Consider the following 20133-nt stretch of genomic DNA (forward strand, 5'->3'; position numbering starts at 1 on the left):
CTCCGCCAGCGCGGCCCTCATATGGTTATTTATTTATTTGTTTATTTCCTAGTTTCTTTAATTTAGTTATTATTATTTTTATTTTTTTAAATCCACTAGGAGAGTGGATGTCACTTTTAGAGTGACAGAATCAGATCTGCAATCACTGAGGAATAAGTTTTGTGTCTGGCCTGTCGGCGGAGCAGAAACGCATCTCTGGTGATAACTTGGTACCGGGCGGCTCTCAGCAGTCCAAGAGAATCTGAAAGTTATGTCATTCACAGACGCCATCACCCTTTAATCTGTAAAAACCGAAGAGAGGTCCAGGGCAATATTACCAAGGACCTCCAGACGGCATGGGAACAAAGTCCCATTTAATTAGAGAAGGAAGAAATTTCTTTCTCCCTCTCTTAGTTTATTAAACAAATAGTTAAAAATATATAATAAAATAAAATATCATAATAATAAAATACAGAGCACGCTTGTAAACATTTATACAAATATAATTAAAAAAAGGAAATTACCAAATGGATTAAAAATTTACATATAAATATACAGTAGCCGGTGAGTAATCACGAAATGTCTAACTGCCAGGTTAGACACCTCAATATTAAACACCCAAGCTGATCTTTCATTCACTCCATTCATTCATCACATTCTTTCCTAAATTTAATAAGGAGGAGAAAAAGCCACCTACCTTATTGGTTAAAATTAGATATTCATGTAAAATTAATAATTAAAATTAATATACAGTTTATTTTATAAAGTTAAAAACCGGTAAGTTTATAAATTATGTATGATTAGGGTGTCCCCTCGTCCATAAGCTCGCCAGGCGCGATAGGAAAGAGAATTATATTATAGTTAATTAGTTGAGAAAATTAGTATTTCTTTATTATATTTATTCCCCATTTTAATTATTTACATCCCCCCCCCCCCCCCCAACGGATAAAACCATCCGGGGTGGAGGCTCCTCCCTTTATATTAACCTATGACTCCCTGGTTCGTTATCCCCATGAGGATAATACACAAATGGGGAGACGAACCAGGTATGTCTTATAATAAATTACCAATAATTAAATTAATAAATCTAAAATTTAGTTAGTTACTCCCGCGGAGGGGGACTAAGATATAGCCGGTCATGGGCAGCCACGCGAGATTAACTGCTATTATTAAATATATAATTACTTATGTTAATTAAATGTTTACTTTAGTTCCAAGCACGAAGGCCATCAGGAGCCTATCAATACCCTTCTTGTGCTCAATCGGGGGGTTCAATAAATTTAAACCGTTGAGCACTAAATTATTTCTCATAAAAAAAAATTCTAAATTCTTACGTTTTTGTGTATGTCTGGTGCATTCAAGTAGGAAATGTTTCACGTCTTCCACCCTGTTACACACCAGACAATTAGGGGTGGGAGATTTTTTTATTTTAAATTTATTTCCATTAAGGCCATAACATACTCCCATTCTAAGTCTCGAAATTGTTTTGGTGGCCTTAATGTTGAAGGATATGGGGCCGGGTCCCGCTGCCTTCGGCTTAATATATGCATGCCACGCCCTGGTATGGTGGTCCCATTCGGACTGCCATAGTTTACCAAGGTGTGGCTCTAGAATAGAGTTAAATTCTTTATAATTATGTTTAATCTCAACTCCTATTCTATTATCACGCAGGCTATTTCTGGCGTTCGTGTCAGCAAGTTCGTTTCCAGGAATGCCGATATGTGCCGGCACCCATTCAAGAACAACCCTAGTTCCACTGGTGATAATACTATTATAACATTTGAAAATTTTATTAACAATTTCGGGTCTAACACCCCCACATCCTATGATAGCCTACAATGAACTTAAACTATCGGTGAATAGCACATATCCACCAGGGCCATTTCTCTTTAAATTATCATTTTGAATCCACATTAACCCATAAAGTATGGCAATAAGTTCTGATGTATAAACCGAAACATTATCAGTAAGCCTGGCCCTAATGGCTATCGGTTTTAAATTTTTATTATTTTTAATAACGAAGGCCATGGGCGGATCCAAGGAGGGGGGACCAGGGGGACGCGTCCCCCCAAAAAATTGTTCAAGTGCCCTCAAAATGTCCAAGTGCCCTTTTTGTTTGTAGAATTTTTTTTTTTTTAAGTAAACAATAATTATATTGTAGATAAATGAAATCAAGATTTTCGTGTACATGCGCAAGCTTGCAGATATGTGTCTGTGTTATTGAGTCTCAATGGGGCCCCATTGAGGTTCTAACGCGAGTGACGCCAATTTACTTCATTATTGCTAGTATATTATGACGTAGAACTGTAGGAATTCATATTAATTGTAAATATCAAAACTTGTAGTAAGGTGCCCTTTTGACGAGTCAATGTGCCCTTCTTTTTTGGTCCCCCCCTAAAAATATTTCCTGGATCCGCCCATGAAGGCCATACCTGTTTTCCCAGTGGCGGGGTCTTTCGATCCATCTGTGTACACTTGTACACAGTCTGGATAGAATTTTTCCACCACTGATTGAAAAATAATTTTTTTAATATATGGGTTATCATATTTAGTTATTTCATTTCTAATGTGGAAGTTTACCACTGGGCGTTCGAACTGCCATGGATAATCAAGGCGATCACTGGCATGTCCAGAAACACCAAAGTCAGTGGCAAATTTATTAAGATAAGAAATGATGGATATGTCCCTATCACCGACCGTTTTAACCTTTTGAGGAGTCAAACTATTTATAGGAGAGTCAGGCACCTGGTTCCTTATTTTGCTTACATATCTGAAACCCTGCCTGATTCTCCTCAAGGTTAGAGGCAGTACTCCAAGTTCAACCATTATACTATCATATGGAGTACAGATAGCTCCCCCAATAATTATCTTGAGGGCCCTACCATATACTCCATCAAGTTTTTTAAAGTGTGTTTGGGTTGCGCACGCAAAGGCCATTGCCCCATACTGGAGTCTGGACACTATGAAGGCCTCGAAGACCATAAGCAGAGTTTTTCTATCTGCGCCCCATGACGTACCGGAGAGTATCCTCAAAAGATTTAAATAAAAGACACAATTACCGGTAATTCCAGCAATGTGTTCGCCAAAACTAAGGGCATGGTCGAAGATTACACCCAGAAATTTGACAGATTGCACTTGTTTAATAGTGATATTTTTAAATTTCAGCTCTAAGTTACATCTTTTTTTAAATTCTCTGCATTTTTGAAAAACTATACTATTAGTTTTGGCTTTGGAGATGGTAACCCCCCAGGCTGCTGACCATCTAAGTAGATTATCTAAATCATTCTGGAGGTCTGTTTTGATATCATCATAGGATTTACCTATCCTCCAGAATGCTGTGTCGTCAGCAAAAAGTCCAACACTTAAAGATGTTTTAGTGCTTTTGTTTGAAGTGATTAGTGCAGTATCTAGATCGTTACTAAAGATTCCAAACAATGTGGGCGCTATCACTGAGCCTTGTGGAATACCATTCTCCAAGTCCAAAATGGGGGAAAAACTACCATTTACATTTACGGCAAATGTTCTTTCTTCTAAAAAATTTACTATAAATGTGAACATTGCCCCTTTAATCCCCATTTGATAAATTTTGAACAACAGCCCACGTCTCCAGACCATGTCGTAAGCCTTTTCAATGTCCACAAAACTCCCGCCACCCTGAGGCCATTCCGAAAGGCATCTTTAACCTCGGTTTGAAGCCTAACCAGGTGGTCGGTAGTTGAGTGGTGTCTCCTAAAACCACTCTGGAAAACCGACAATAATTTGTTGGTCTCCAGAAAGTGGATAAGGCGTTGATTAACCATACACTCCATGGTCTTACAGACGCTGGATGTTAAGGATATTGGCCTGTAATTAGACGGGTGGAGGGGGTCCTTACCCTGTTTTGGGAGTCCAAAGACCTCTGCATGTTTCCAGCTGAGGGGAAGGGCCCCCTCAAGCCATATTATGTTAAATAATTCTAGGAACAGTCCGAGGGTTCTGGCAGGCATATGTTTGAAAAATATATAACTAAATCTATCTGGCCCTGGAGCTGAGCCTTTACGGTTACCAAAAGCCTCTTTCAGTTCCCAGATTTTAAAGGGTGCATTATAAGGTCTGTCAGAATCTGGGCTATGATCTTCAAGGGGGATAGGACTATCTCTTTCCATTTTAATTTTTCTAGTTTGAAAAAACATTGAATAATTACTTGTAGCCGAGTTTTGTCTAAATGTTGCTCCTAAAACATTAGCTTTTAGTTGATCATTAATATAAACTTTACTGTTTTTAAGTATACTATTATTTTTTGTAGACCTCCCCTGAATCCTTTGAATCCTCGACCATACTTCTTTTACATCTGAATCCTTGTTTAGCGAACTACAGAATTGGTGCCATGAGGCATTTCTAGTTTTAGTAATATTTAATTTTAATTTATGTTTACTTTCTTTAAATTTCTGTATATTCTCTAAAGTTAAATATTTCTTTAGTTTACGTCTACATTTATTTCTTTCGGCTTTTTGTTTTGATAGTTCCTCATTCCACCACGGGACGGAAGAGCGACTACCTTTTTTACTAAAAACTGGTATTGTTTTATTAGCTATTTCTATAATTGCTTTTATCAAATTATCATTAAATTTATTTATATTCTTGTCTTTAATCTGCTCATGATCCAGGAGACCACACATGTGACCATAGTCCACCCAATTAGCTTTATCTAAATTCCATTTTTTTTAAATATTATTATTTCCGTTATTCCAGCTATCTAAAATATTAAATTTAATTTTTATGGGTAGGTGGTCGCTACCCAGGTCATCAAGAATCTCCCATTCACATTTGGCTGCTAGATTTTTGGAAACAAACGATACGTCCAAACAAGACCAGGTATGGTGGGTGTCTGATAAGTATGTGGAACTTCCATCATTTAAACACGCCATATTTAAATTGTCCATAAATTGTTCTATTAAACTACCTTGTAAATTAGTTGAATCTGACCCCCATAAAATATTTTTACAATTAAAATCCCCCACTACTATTAAATTTGTATTATTAATTCCTATTGGTTTTACAAAATCATCTAAACTTAATTTTTTACCTGGTAGTCTAGTGTGAACATAATAATTAAAAATATTAATATTGTTATTTTTAGTATGAATTGACACCCCCAACACCTCAATCTCTGGCTTCGTCTTAAACACAGTAAGTTGAGAGTGGGAAATTCCAATTCTGACAAAGGTAGCTACTCCCCCCGTGGATTTATTGCCACTATTGAAAAAGAGTCCTGTATATCCTGGAATTTTGTATTCTGTAAATAATTTATCTTTTTTATTTTTTAATGAATTATTCGGCAAAAGGGACTCCTGAATGGCAATAATATCAATAAATTTATTAAGGTCAATATAATTTTTTAATTCAGGGCCATTGGTGCGCAGACCACGAGCGTTCCACTGTAATATATTCAAACCATTTTGGTTGATAAGTTTATTATTATTATTATTAATATTATTAGTTATCGTATTTATGCCTATAGGGCCTATCTGCATGATGAGGCACGGAGCAATTCTAATTTCCCGGGGACTAACTTTATCTAACAGTTTAGTCCACATTATCATTGCTCCGTGGCTCCGGTGCTACCAGGTCTCTGGCCCTGTACCAAGCAACATTACGTGCTTCGATGGCACCAGGGTCAACCTCGATAGCTAAATTTATGTTAAGCAACTCGCAGGCGTCACTAGAGGCCATCCGGATGTCATCTGCAGAGAATTTAGAAGTCGGGACCTTTTTATTCTCTCGGGTCAAAAATAGTCCAGAAAGTATCCTAACTAAATCGAGAGCTGTTATTATGCGGTCTGACTTTAATTGATTGGTCCCTGAGGTTACGCCGGCGTATGAGTTAAGAGCAGAGACTGGTTGGCTAAATTTGTTACCAGACTCAGTCTTGCTAGTATATTTTGCGCCAGCTGCCAAACCCGGGGGGGGGGGGTAGGGCCCCGCCATATTACCTTCCCGAGATTTTTTTGGAATGGGCATCCTGTCCGTCATGATGCGGACCGCCCTCCTATAATCAGGACACCCCTTGTCATGGGTGTAATGAGCTCCCCTACAATTTGCACAAGACAGCGGTCTTGTACAAGGATTGTCCGGGGACCTCCTGGGGTGGGCGGCCCCACATCGAAAACAGACAGGGAATTCTCTGGTTGCTCTACACTTTTTTGTTAAATGTCCCCACTTTTGGCACCTGGCGCATTTAACAGGTTTGGCCTGATATGGGTGTAGTCGATGTTCCACCCCCTTAACCCGTATGGTTTCCGCCGCCGTGGGTTCGACCAGTAGGACATCCAGATACCCATTACCCCAAACCGTTACGTTCGAGATAGGTATATCCGGATTGTCCGTCCTGACCGAAGAGAAGATGGCTGGGCCATTAGCTCCCTTGAGATCGGTTTTAATAATTCTACGTAGGGAGAGGGGTGGGTTACCCCCTCCATCCCTCTGTGAAGAACCCCCCTTAGTACCTCCTTAAAGGGTTCCCTGTTTGGTTGAGAGCTGTAGGGGCGCTTTATTTGTGTTTGGGCGCCCCCTCTCTCACTGGTTTAATTTGTTTATAAAAGGGGGGGGGGGAGGCCCAGCCCCCCTCTGCCCCTGGCGGGTTTTTTCCCCAGTTTTCAGTGGAGGAAAAGGGTCCACCTCCATACCACCTCATGTCCACCAATCAAAACCTTACTTGCAGAATCCTGCCAGTGATTTAAAAATAATTTGAAAACATTCAGAATTATCCTGAGGGTATACGATATGTTTCATGTGAATTACGAATGCCTTATTTAGACCAGTAGAACTAATTTTAATCGGATTGCTAACAACACTGCGTAGTCCCCAATGTCCAGGTAACATTTCGTCTGTAAATAATAATTTAAATATTGACCAGTCACACTTCGCCTTTTATAACGTTATTTGGGAGCATACAAATTCTAAAAATATCGGGCGAGTCTATTTTAGTGGCCGCAGTACAGCGAACCATACCAGTACGTACGGGGTGGGTTATCATCAGTCTTCAATTTTACATTAAAAATTATTTATTTATTTATAAAAAACCCCAAACTAAATCAGTCTTCAGTTTTACATTACAAATTATTTATTTTATAAAATAAAACATGTTTTAAGGCATTCGTAATTCACACGAAACATGTCGTATACCCTCAGGATAATTCTGAATGTTTTCAAATTATTTTTAAATCACTGGCAGGATTCTGCAAGTAAGGTTTTGATTGGTGGACATGAGCTCCAACTGGCTGGTGTTAGATCCACATGTAATAGTGGAGCTAATTTTAATCAGATTGATTTCCATAACTGCACGAAATCAATGCAACGATAGGACAATATCGGGGGAGGGTGGGGTGGGGCACAAGCAATATTGTTATCTTTATGTATATAGAGTAGGACAAAATACGTACATTTCCGTCCTCGAGCAACGGGCCTGTGACACCCCACCCACCCCACCCCCTAGTCACCCGGTTCCTACAGGCATGGATATAAGTATACTTTTAAATCTCTACATTCGTGTCAGAGCTTGGTATGCAATACGTCTGCTATTGTGAAACGAATAGTATGGTGTAACGCAAGAGACGTCAGCTTTTACAGCTTTTAACTATATACAGTATTATTACTTCCATGTGTGCCGCCGGGATTATTTTTAAAGTTTTTTTTTAATGAACTAGTACAATTGTACAGCCAGTATCAGTAGCGGATCCAGAAAATCCATTTGGGGGGGTGGGGGGTGGGGGGGGGGGCAGTGACATGAGGTGGAATGCCAAGGGAACTTTGGGGGAGGTTTGGAGGGGGATCGTAAAAAAAATAAAAAAAAATAATATATAGTAAAATTATAACTATGGCAAAATTTAGGGGGGCCGGCCCCCCCCCCCCCCCATCCCCAGATCCGCCTCTGGATATATTTTGTTCAAAGTAAAAAACCCTGCAGAAATTAAAAGAAGAAAAGAAAGAAAAAAGAAGAAACGAAGATTTGCTTCCTCCCCAAGCCTCCGGTGACGCGTCTGTTTTCTCGTATAAATGATTAGCAATGACTAAAAAAAAATGCAAAGATTTGTTTTCATACGAAATTGTCATTCCCTAAAACAATGCCATTAACCACGGCGCTGTAATCACGGCTATCATAAATTGTGAATATAGCGTGGAAACAGGAAGTGCCGAATTTGTTAAATTTAATTATAGATTTGTCTTAAACATAGGATGTTACAAGCGGCAATCTGATGATGATGATGATGATGATGATGATGAATCGATGATGATGATGTCTGTGTGTGTGTGTGTATGTATGTTCGTATGTGTGTGTGTGTGTGTGTGTGTGTGTGTGTGTGTGTGTGTGTGTGTGTGCGTGTTTAGGTGTATGTGTTCGTTTGTGTGTGCGTTTGTTAGTGTGTTTTCGTTTGTGTGTGTGTGTGTTTGTTCAAGTGTGTGTTTAGGTGTGTGTTGTGTGTATGCGTGTTATGTGTGTGTGTCTGTGTGTCTGTCTGTATATATGTGTGTACGTGCGTGCGTGTGTTACTACTCTCCATTTATCTAGTCACTCTGTTATATTTGTATTTATATCGACTTCCACACATCATCAAACGTCTTGACAAACCAATGTAATCACTGTACGGATGGCACAGAGTTTTTTTCCCCCAGTGTGTTGAAGTGCGTGTTTTCTGGTAATGTATCTGTCACAGGACATAATGGTCCCTGCGATACGTCGGCCACCGTGTGCCAAGCATTGTCGTCAGCGATACTCAAAACACACCAAAATCAACTGATATAGTACAGAAGATTGACAGCAGTGGTATTGAGCGGTTCAGAAAATACACAAATCTGAAAGTGATGTTGTCTCTACTTGTCATCAAAACTAGAGATCTGAATAAAACATCTTTAGATAAGCCAGTGTGCATACTTGGCTTAGTAATTGGTTTAACGTGTCCATATACCACTAGGGTTTCGAACACGCCTATCCTCGAGTCCGGCCTCCGATAGGATCGGGGGTCTGACTCGGGACAGGAATAACCTAACAAATACGGTCACTTTTTAAAAATTTGAATATTAACACATAGCATACATACTAGAACGTGGGCCCACTATAACCCCCTCCCCCCGCCCCTCCCTAGGCATTTTTCAAGATGGGTATATCTGTGAAGCGACGTATTCAAATCAGAGTATCAAAAATATACTTCTCCAAAAATCCCTTGGGGGGGGGGGGGGGGGGGACTCGGTTTTTGGCCCATGGACTATACACTTGCGACATTGGGTTTACATTTACCATAGTTTGACACCCAATAGCCGATGTACTTTTCGTGCTGGAGTGTCGTTAAACATTCATTCATTCATTCATTCATTCATTCATACACTTGCGATGCCGGGAGTGAGGGAAATAGGGGTTAAGACCCTTTCTCCTCCATCTTGGAAAAAGCTTTAAGCCTATAGTCCTTCTCACAGGGAAAGTCTTTTATTTCATACTAAGGAATTTACTACAAGTTATTAGTTTCTGAATTTTGAAACCTTGCAGATTGTAAGTTCCTTTTTTGTTCACAGACTTAATTATGTACGGACCATTCCAGCAGGCGCCAAGTTTACCACCTTTTCTGGTGTTTTTTCTCGTGTTATGCATCAAAACTTTGCCACCAATATTGAAATTTACACATTTCACCTTTGTGTCATACCGTTTTTGCTTTCTCTGTGCAATCTTTATGTTGTCTTTAGCTTCTTCTCTATACAAAGAGAGCTGAACGAAGACCTTATATCTGTTTTTCAGTGCTAAATCGCTCGATTCAACGTCCGGTCCGCTGGGAATATCTAGTTTCACAGGTAGCCGAGCAGATCTCCCACAAACAAGGAACAATGGGAGTCTTCTTCGTTGACTTGTGCTCCGCTGTTTTGTAGGGGCGGGACGTAGCCCAGTGGTGAAGCGTTCGCTTGATGCGCGGTCGGTCTAGGATCAATCCCCGTCGGTGGACCCATTGGGCTATTTCTCGTCCCAGCCAGTGCTCTACAACTGGTGTAACAAAGACCGTGGTATGTACTGTCCTGTCTGTGGGGTGTTGCATATAAATGATCCCTTGCTGCTAATCGAAAAGAGTAGCCCATGATGTGGCGACAGCGGGTTTCCTCTCTCAATATCTGTGTGGTGCTTAACCATATGTCTGACGCCATATAACCGTAAATAAAATGTGATGAGTGGCGTCGTTAAATAAAACATTTCTTCCTCACGCTGTTTTGTACACAAACATGTATGGCAACGTTTCTTCCCAGTCATTTTGATGTTCATTAACATAACATTTTAACATGCTACACCATGTTCTGTTATATCGTTTTGTTTGTCCTCCGGTCTGTGGGTGATAAGGCGAGGCAATCACTGGTAGAGCATCCCCTCGGTGGTTTTCTAGTTCCATCCACTGCTCCGCGACTGATATATTTAAAAGAATGTGCTATCATGTAGTGGAAGATGCGAACGATAATCGGATTTCTACTGTCATTCCAGAAACAAAATAAGTAAACCAATAAACCATACAGTGCGAACATAACGGCTGTATTTTAAAATTAAATGGGATGAATTTACGAACCTCGTCTTTCTTAAAGACATACTGTCACAGATTTAAGGACCTTATTTCTCTTTTAATGAATAATAAATAAAAAATTACATAATTTTTACAGACCAAATCTAACTATTGCATCACTTTAACTACATCATGATGGAGTAAAATCCATGTCCACTCTCTCAGCAATGTTAGTTTTTGAATTATGGACCATTGCCATAATTCAATTATTTCTACAAAATATCATTAATAGGTGGAGTATGGTGGTTACGTAGATGGTTGAATAAAGTACGTTTATGGACAAATAAAATATATAAATTTTTAAGTAATACTTTGTTAGGCCATAAAACAGGTCAGTGGTCTGTGACAGTATGCCTTTAAACGAAAGTGTAAATGCATGCAGTTACACGCGTGTTAAAGGGACATTCCTGAGTTTGCTGCACTTTTTAAGATGTTATCTACTAACAGAGACTTTTTAACGATTGTAATTACATATCAAATATATTTTTCTGCATAAAATATTAGTGACTGTATATTAAACGTGTTTCTGATCGTTCTAATATTTGTATTAGGTAATATTTCATCTTATTTTCTAAAATATTGTTTTTTCGTACGTACGAAATTATTTGAAGACAAAATCCAGTTTGGGTTTTTTACAAATATTAAAACGACCAGAAACACATTGAATATACAGACACTGATATTCTAAACAAGAAAATATATTTAATATGCAAGTTTAATCGTAGAAATATTTTATTAGTCGGAAACATCTTACAATGCAGCAAACTCAGGACTGTCCCTTTAACAAAAATAGACACAATATATTCAGAGCCGCGCTAAGATTGCCTTATGAGCACAACTACCTTATGTACTAAGATGATCTTGATGCTAAGATCGTTTTGTAAACCTGGGCGCTAGTGTCTTGCTAAGCACATTATTCCTTTTCTTTACTTTAAAAACAGACCAATCGAAAGGAACTGTTTTATTTAACGACGCACTCAACACATTCTATTTACGGTTATATGGCGTCAGACATATGGTTAAGGACTACACGGATATTGAGAGAGGAAACCTGCTGTCGCCAATTCATGGGCTACTCTTTTTGATTAGCAGCAAGGGATCTTTTATATGCACCATACCATAGACAGGATAGCACATACCACGGCCTTTGATGTACCAGTCGTGGTGCACTGGCTGTAGCGAGAAATAGCCCAATGGGCCCACTGACGGAGATCGATACCAAACCGACCGCGCATCAAACGAGCACTTTACCACTGGGCTACGTCTCGCCCCCAGACCAATAGAAAGCTAAAACTTTACTATAACCATATACTAGTAGTAGAATCATGTTTGAGTCTACTGGAATTGAGCACATGGAAACGCCGCCTTAATCGGTCATAGGCTTACGGACATGTGTGTGTGCATGTGCGTGCGTGCGTGCGTGTGTCGGTGAAGGGGGCTGATTTTTGCCCCAATTAAATAAAAGTGCTCAAATCTTTATAACATGCATTCATTACTACTAAACAGCTTGGGATCCAAACAAATCTTACACATTTTAATATACGGATTACAACAATTATTGAGAGCAGAATGATGGTAATAAGGTGAAAACGTTTGAGGCCAGTTAATTTTTGTCCCACCATCGCCATCGTTTTCACCCGAATCCGAAGATTTGCTCCAACACTGGAGGACAGTTGACCCCCTGACAAACACCACCGTCTCGTACGGGCTTATGTCCTATCCTTATAACTTGAAACTTGTTTCACATGCTTATATCCATTGAAGGTTGAGGTATGTCTACCTCGGGTCCTACTCATGGCAAGGCCAGCAGTGCAGTTTGATCCGATGGAAACTTATAACTGGGGTGGTGCTGGCGGATATACATCTCTATCCCAAGCGGACGTCATGTATGGAAATGGCGTTGGAAACGTTACGGAAGCCGGCGCGTCCACCACGGCAGTGTAACAGTGCGTCTGTGAATGTGACTGCTGGAAGGTCGTCTGCGACTGCTGGAAGGTCGTCTGGCGGCTCACGTCTGCTTCGCGGTGCGTGCGTTTGTGTCTGTTCAGCTTGGCCATCAGTCGGAATCCTTTGCCGCACACGTCGCATATGTAGGGTTTCTCCCCGGTGTGCACCCTGCTGTGAGCCCTGAGGTACCCTGCCTCTATGAAGCCCTTCCCGCACACGTCGCACTTGTGAGGCCTGTCGACCATGTGCGTCCGCTTGTGCTTCTGCATATCGTGGACGGAGAAGAAGCTTTTCCCGCACGCGGAGCACAGGTGGTCCTTGACGCCCAGATGTCTCTGGACGTGAGCGCGGAGCTTGACGTTCTGCGTGAACTCCTTGCCGCACTGCTCGCACTTGTAAGGCTTGACGCCAGTGTGCGTCCTCGCGTGTGTCTGGAGCTGGGAGGACTGCGCGAACCGCTTCCCGCACGCGTCGCAGCTGAAGGGTTTCTCGCCCGTGTGCGACCGCCTGTGCGTGTGCAGGTTCGACACCTGCGTAAAGCTCTTCTCGCAGAGGTCGCATTTGTAAGGTTTTTCCCCAGTGTGAGATCGCTTGTGCAGCTTGAGGTGCTGAGCTTGGGAGCACTGCTTCCCGCATACGTCGCAGGTGTACGGCTTCTCTCCGGAATGCAGTCGCTTGTGTATTGTCAGGTAGCCGGTCTGCGCAAACTCTCGACCGCAGATGTTGCATTTGTAAGGTTTTTCGCCAGTGTGCGTCCTCATGTGATCTCTCAGATAAGCCTTCAAGGAAAACTGTCTCCCACATTCGTTACAGGTAAACTGTTTCACGTCCGCATGGCATATCATGTGTTTCTTCAACGTAGGAGCATCCGACAAAGCCTTGTTGCAGATGTTACAGACAAAGCTTTTCCCAGAATGGCACTTGTCCACGTGAAGCCATAAGCCGGAGTGTGACTTGAATGTTCGCGGACACTCCTGACAGCTAAAGGCTTTGAGGTTCTTTGTTTTGCCGCCATCTTTGTGTATCTTTGTCATGTGCGTGGTGTACCAAGCTTGAGATGTAAACGTTTTAGAGCAAATGTTGCACTCAAATGTAATTTTCTTCTTCTTCTGCCCTTCATCTGAGTCTGTTATTTCTTTGTGATGCTTCTTACTGTGCATCTGCAGTTTATGTCTAGAACTGAATGTGACTGAACATAACTTGCATTCAGTTTTATCCGACTTGTCCACTTCAATGTGGTTCCCAGCAATATGCACAGATAGAAGAGTCTTGGAATTGAAACCTCTGTCACAGAGCTGACACTTGTAATTTGTTACAGCACAGGGAGGAATCTTTTCTGAATCAGCAGCTCCATTATTACTACCTGGATACAGTTCACCAGCAGAAGCAGGGTTATAATAGTCATCAGTATCATCAGCATTATTGTCATCATCTGGGGGAAACAAAACAAATTAATTTTACAATAACTGTTTAAAATGGTCACAGATAAGCTAGCCAAAGCTAGTATGGTGCAGCTAAAGTATGTTCATGGAGCTGGACTCATAATAAGTATAAGTAAAAGAGGGCGGCAAAACGCAAAGGGTCACCAGCGAGAACACTGGAATCATTAAAATTCTAAAACAGAATTAGGCTTGTTTCCGTCCATTATAATAAAATATGTTCCTGTGTATGAATAAATGTTCATGCCATCCTTTCACTCAAAAAAAAGGAAAGAAAATCATAAAAATGCATGGTGTTATTATGTCCAGTCCATTACATTTTTTATGTATATATTTTTATAATTTACATGTAAAGAATTTCCCTAACAAACGATAGTGACAGATCCTTCTGATGCAAAAAAACCAAAACCGTTCACCATTCACAAACAAATGGAACAAACATTAATACGACAATGTCTCCAGTTGTCTGCCCCATAAATGATTAACAGTTTAGCGTGAGACGCGAAACTCGCCACAGTCTTCCGGCAATTCATTTTACTGATCAGCACTAAGAAATGTTTCGATACACTTTGATCAAGGAGTTACAGAGGAATAGAAAAAAGAAAACAAAAGAATATACTAGTATATTGCGATTTTGTCGTTCAGATTAACTAAATTGCATCTTTATTGTTTGGGGTATTTTTATATATAATCTGAACAACAAAATCGCAGTACGTGATCAGAGCCGTATACATGTATCTGCACAATACACAGTCAAATGGGCATTTTGTAAAATAGTTATACAATCCATGAATCTTTATCTAGTGTCTCGTTAGTAGGAGGACAGCCACTCCCGAGGAGATCAATTACCGATATTTCATCTTTCTTGCACCGTCACAAAGAGGACTACCACTCCCAGACTAGTTTATTAAATTAAAACTAGTAGTGGACAGAACTGATTGAAATAAATACAGCTGTGATAACATGCACTCATGAATCACTGTCATAACAGTGATGATATCAGGATATCACGGGAAGATGAGCATATCCTGCCTCACCGGTAGGAACAGAAAGCAAACCGTTGAGATCCATTGACATGACTAGTGATATTAAAGATTCACAAACCTGTTTCTCTGTCCATTTCGTGACTGCTCACCTCTGCCGTGGAATCATCTTCCCCATCATTACCAACTTTTTCCAAAACAGTACGTTCGTCCTTTACACCCACTCTCGTTTTACTAACTGGGGGAACTGTTCTCACGCTGAGAGATGTCCTTGCAGATCTAGGCTTGTTTTTCGTTCTTGCATCTTTCGTAACCTGAAACTTCCTCTGTCTTGACGAAATTCTCTTGGTGCCTAATGTTTTCAAACAGCCTCTTTTGGTGACTGTGGAACCTCTTACTTTTCTCGCAAGAGGCGAGGTACGGGAATTTGTAATTGTCATCTCTGTACCATTGTCAGTATTATCAGAGTCAGATGCGACTTTAGGATCGTCATCGTCTTGGCAGCTACTAGATGGTGGTCCTGTTAGCTCTGGAATACCAGCCAGTGTACATTCTACTGGGGTTTTCCCATGTACACCAACTGCTGCTTCGTTCTGGATAGCTTTCAGTGAATCATTTACAAGATGTTTCAAAACATTGGTCAAAGATATACCATCACTTGTATTTGATGACAGGACTGCCGTTACACTAAAATGAAAACCAATTTTCTGTACAATACATTTGCATTTTGTTTGTAAATATTAGTATATAATATTTAAAAATAAAATATTTAAGTGTCAATTGGCAGGTAATGTCTTTGAATAAAATGTTCCTACTGAATTCAATTAATATAGATTCACCTTTTAGATCAGTCGTTAAACCATATTTATATTTAATATTTAATATTTGATGTATATTTTTTTCATTTCAACTTATTTTCATGCTTCCATTAAGGTTTAAGCACATTGATGTGTATAATTAATATTTTGTAATTAAAATTATAAAAAATAAAGAAACAAAAAAGTTTTTAGAAAACTAAGAATTTGTTTGTCTGTCTTCGTTAAAATCCTACAACACATACTACAAGACCGTACCAAGCCTACAATAACTAGGGGAGTAATAAAAATAGAATTGGGGCATAACAATGTAGCGTCTTCTCCAGCTAAAACAAATGGCTTTTCTTAACTAAAATGAGCACCTTTCGATTTGTCCTTCCTCCAGCCACCACACACACACACACACACACACACACATGTGCGTGGGCATATACGCAACACAAACGCACAAACCTAGTTATGGCTACGCACCCGCTTGCAAACTGCTGGGGTGGCGTTAAACATTCATTCATCCTTTGCAGAGATCTGGTTATAACAGCTTACACCACTGTGTTAAAGATCCAGAGGATGACATCATCATAACTAGTGACATTCTATATCGAAAACTGAATAAATAAAAAAAGAAATCTCTCAGACGAAACCTACCAATTGAAAAGCTCAAAAAACAGTTCCATCTGAGCATTGGCGTCTAACTTGGTGTTGTCCTGTATGTGCTCAAACTGCAGTAGAACATCACGTCGCACCTTAATAACACATATTGAATGACCGTCCATTATTGTCAGTGTCTGTAAAAATAAGAATTAAAGAATTGCGGCAATTTTAAAAATGTTATCGACTAACAGAAACTTTTTAACGATTGTAATTACATATCAAATATATTTTTCTGCATAAAATATTAGTGGCTATATATTAAATGTGTTTCTGATCGTTCTAATATGTGTACTAGGCTACATTTAATTTTATTTCCAAAACATTTCCAAATTATTTGAAGACAAAATCCAGTTTGGGCTTCTTATAAATATTAAGACGACCACAAACACATTGAATATACAGACACTGATATTCTAAACAAGAAAATGTATTTAATATGTAAGCTTAATCGTAGAAGTATTTTATTAGTCAGAAACATCTTACAATGCAGCAAACTCAGGAATGTCCCTTTAATATGGTTTAAATATCGCCATGTCAGCAAGAATCTTTAATAATCTTTCTAAACGATCTGATTAACTTAAAGGTGCTATCTCAAAGGCACAGTGCCACATTTCTCTATTTTTATATTTAATTCTAATGACTACAAACTAATGGATCCCACACACAATATTTGCATAACTAAGTCGGGAATGTCGAAATTGTAATGTGAATGTGTTTACTACGTAGTCGTGTTTAGTACAACTAGGTTCCTGTCATCAAATCCTAGGAGTCCACAATATCTGTTAAATTGACAGTCGACAGCTATATACATGTAGTACCATGGGAGTCCCAGTTTCTAGTATTTATAATATTTTAAACATTTGGAATAGATAATCCGGTTTTGTTTTCTTCTCTATCTCTGCTATATATGTCTTGTGTATTAACTAAGTCATGTGCAAATTCAATGTCATTCTTCGGACCTGTTTGTTTAGGTTACTTGCATAATGCCTTAAAAATGGCGTCGAAACGTGTTATGCTGCACATTGTGGAATATTGAGGTTATTAATTAGTACAATTAATAGGTATTGGTTTTTGGGCAGCTGGGTTCTGGTTACTCTAACGTACAGCAAAGGTCCATTTAGCGAAAATCGATAGCCCGTCGAGTGCCTTTTTAAAAAACTTAAGTTACCCAAACATCATGGATCCGTCTCTGGTAAGTTCACCAATCAACCCGTACTTTTTGTGGCCCTACCTGCTTATAAACACCGAAAGGGTAAATATAAATAACAAATGGATTATTTTATGTGAAAGGGCGCATTTTAAAAATTATTTGTTGTTACAATCATACATGTATATCAAACGTGATCATGATTATGCACATATCTTAATTTATTAATATGATTTTCGACCTCTGTTATAAAGTTGAGCACGTTATGACTGTAGTGTTTATATGCAACACCATAGCTTCAATTTAGCCTAAACGTTACAAGGGATGGCGAAAAGGATTAACTTTCATCTTAGTGCTATCAATGTTAGACATTTCTTCATGTATTTTAGGTATACTTTTCGATGAGGCAGAAATGGAAATTTGCGCGAATTCTGTTCACGTTGCATAACTAGTGATTAATTATGATAAGATTTTTAATCACAGTAAAACTATGTTGACTATATTTGGTTTCATTATTTACAGTAAAGAAAATATGTAAATATTATATTTACCGGTAATATATGTATTGTCCATATTTACATTTAACTGACATATTTTTTACATTAAAATATGACCCCACAAATTGTTAACATCACACGGAGCATTAACAACCTTTTGTACAGGGGTAGCATTTTGGCTTGTCACCGCTGTTCAATGGGAAACGATTTTAGCGCGTCAAACCTTCGGAGATCTGTGTCGCTGGTTTAGTATTTAGTGCAGATTGCTAATAAAAATTTATACTTTTAACAGTCATTGGCAAGATATCAACAAAATATCTGATTACAAGTATTTTCTTAAAGAATCGGCACCCTCTGGGAGAACATCGTTATCTTACCCGATTCCATTGTAATCAAGGCTAATATGCCGGGAAACCTTGACGTAGTCTTGATCACCGAAATACTCTGACTATTATTTGCTACCGAAAGAAAAAGGTCCTGTCCATCTATACATCTTTTATAATGAGTTGCATTCTCAAGACACAGTACTTATCTTTTTTCGGAATAAAATCCCCAAAATAAAATCTTATATAGATACCGAAAATAATGTAGGTTTAAAATTAAAAAAAAAAAAAAATGAAATGTAACAGTAAAATGTAACCGTTTGGAATTCATTCTCATATCAACACTGGGTTTGGGTTGGGGTTTTTTTCAATTTAATTAATTAATTACTACTTCGTGCGGTGTATTGTCATAGTAGATGAATCGACCAATATCAAGCTTAGCCGACCCAGAGATAATTAGATACCTTCCAGACTGCAGTCATATTTTCTTAATTGATACACTGTACCGGGTAAAAATGTAAAATTGTACTATTCGTGAAGGTGTGAGTTTATGTTATTTGTTGCACTTTTTCGCTGTTGTTCAGACTAATGCTTTTTATAGAACAGTAACTATATTTACTGTGGCCTTTTTAAAACAGTTATTTTAACGATTTGGGATCCAGTGGCCGCTTTGGAAGGTGACCACTGATTACATGTGGCTGCTGAGACAGATTTGACTATTATCCCCTTATATATATATATATATCAGGGGCGGATTATGCTTTAGGTAAGGGGTGTTTCCGAAACAATATGTAAATGTTTATAATTTGAAATTATATGTTTTACAGGATACCTCAGAGAGAGAGAGAGAGAGAGAGAGAGAGAGAGAGAGAGAGAGAGAGAGAGAGAGAGAGAGAGAGAGAGAGAGAGAGAGTACATCTGATGCGTACATCAGCGCTACTTAATACAGTTACCTGCATTTATTTTTAGCTGGGGGGGGGGGGTGTCCGTGCAATTGGAAAACCTCCCATAATCCGCCCATATATATATATATATATATATATATATATATATATATATATATATATATATATATATATATATATATATATATATATATATATAGACCAGTGGCGTAGCGGGAAGGGGGATACGGGGGTAGCGAGGGGGGGGACGGGGGCAATGCCACCACCACCCCAAATCAGACCTTTTTAAAAAAAATTTTTTTACTGTATTACATTTTATAAAATCATACACACACACACACACACATATATATTGTGGGTTGCCCCTTCCCCACCCCGAAATATTGGATCCCCCCAATATAAAATCCTGGCTACGCCAATGATATATTATTATATGTGCGTCTCTCTCTCTCTCTCTCTCTCTCTCTCTCTCTCTCTCTCTCTCTCTCTCTCTCTCTCTCTCTCTCTCTCTCTCTCTCTCTCTCACACACACACACCCTCTGTCTGTCTGTCTGTCTGGGCTGTCTGTCTAAGTGAGTTAGAGGTTAGTTTGTTAGTGGTTAGTGAGAGAGAAGAGGGTGTAGTGGTCTTACACCTACCCATCCAGTCGTTAAAACTCGCTCTGGGTGGGAGCCGGAACTTCATTTCATTTCAACTTATGTTCGTGCTTATATCCAATTAAGGTTCAAGCACGTTCTCCTGGGCACACACTGTAGCTATTTGGGATGTCTGTCCAGGACAGTGGGTTAGTTGTTAATTGTTAATTGTTAGTGGTTAGTGAGAGAGAAGAGGGTGTTGTGGCCTTACACCTATCCATTGAGTCGTTAAAACTCTGTACCT

At 39.2% G+C, this 20133-nt stretch overlaps 1 protein-coding gene across 1 annotated transcript; it reads right to left on the reverse strand.

The window, feature by feature from the left end:
- Positions 1–11819: 11819 nt before the first annotated feature.
- On the reverse strand, positions 11820–16509 carry LOC121391737 (zinc finger protein 431-like). Its single transcript, XM_041523265.1, has 3 exons — positions 16377–16509; positions 15038–15603; positions 11820–13926 (listed from the first exon to the last, which is right to left on the reverse strand). The coding sequence occupies exons 1-3, from the start codon at positions 16502–16504 to the stop codon at positions 12380–12382; spliced, it is 2241 nt and encodes a 746-aa protein (XP_041379199.1). The 5' UTR covers positions 16505–16509; the 3' UTR covers positions 11820–12379.
- Between the last annotated feature and the right edge of the window lie 3624 nt (positions 16510–20133).

Source organism: Gigantopelta aegis, chromosome 3 (genome assembly GCF_016097555.1).
Source record: "Gigantopelta aegis isolate Gae_Host chromosome 3, Gae_host_genome, whole genome shotgun sequence".
NCBI lineage: Eukaryota > Metazoa > Mollusca > Gastropoda > Neomphalida > Peltospiridae > Gigantopelta > Gigantopelta aegis.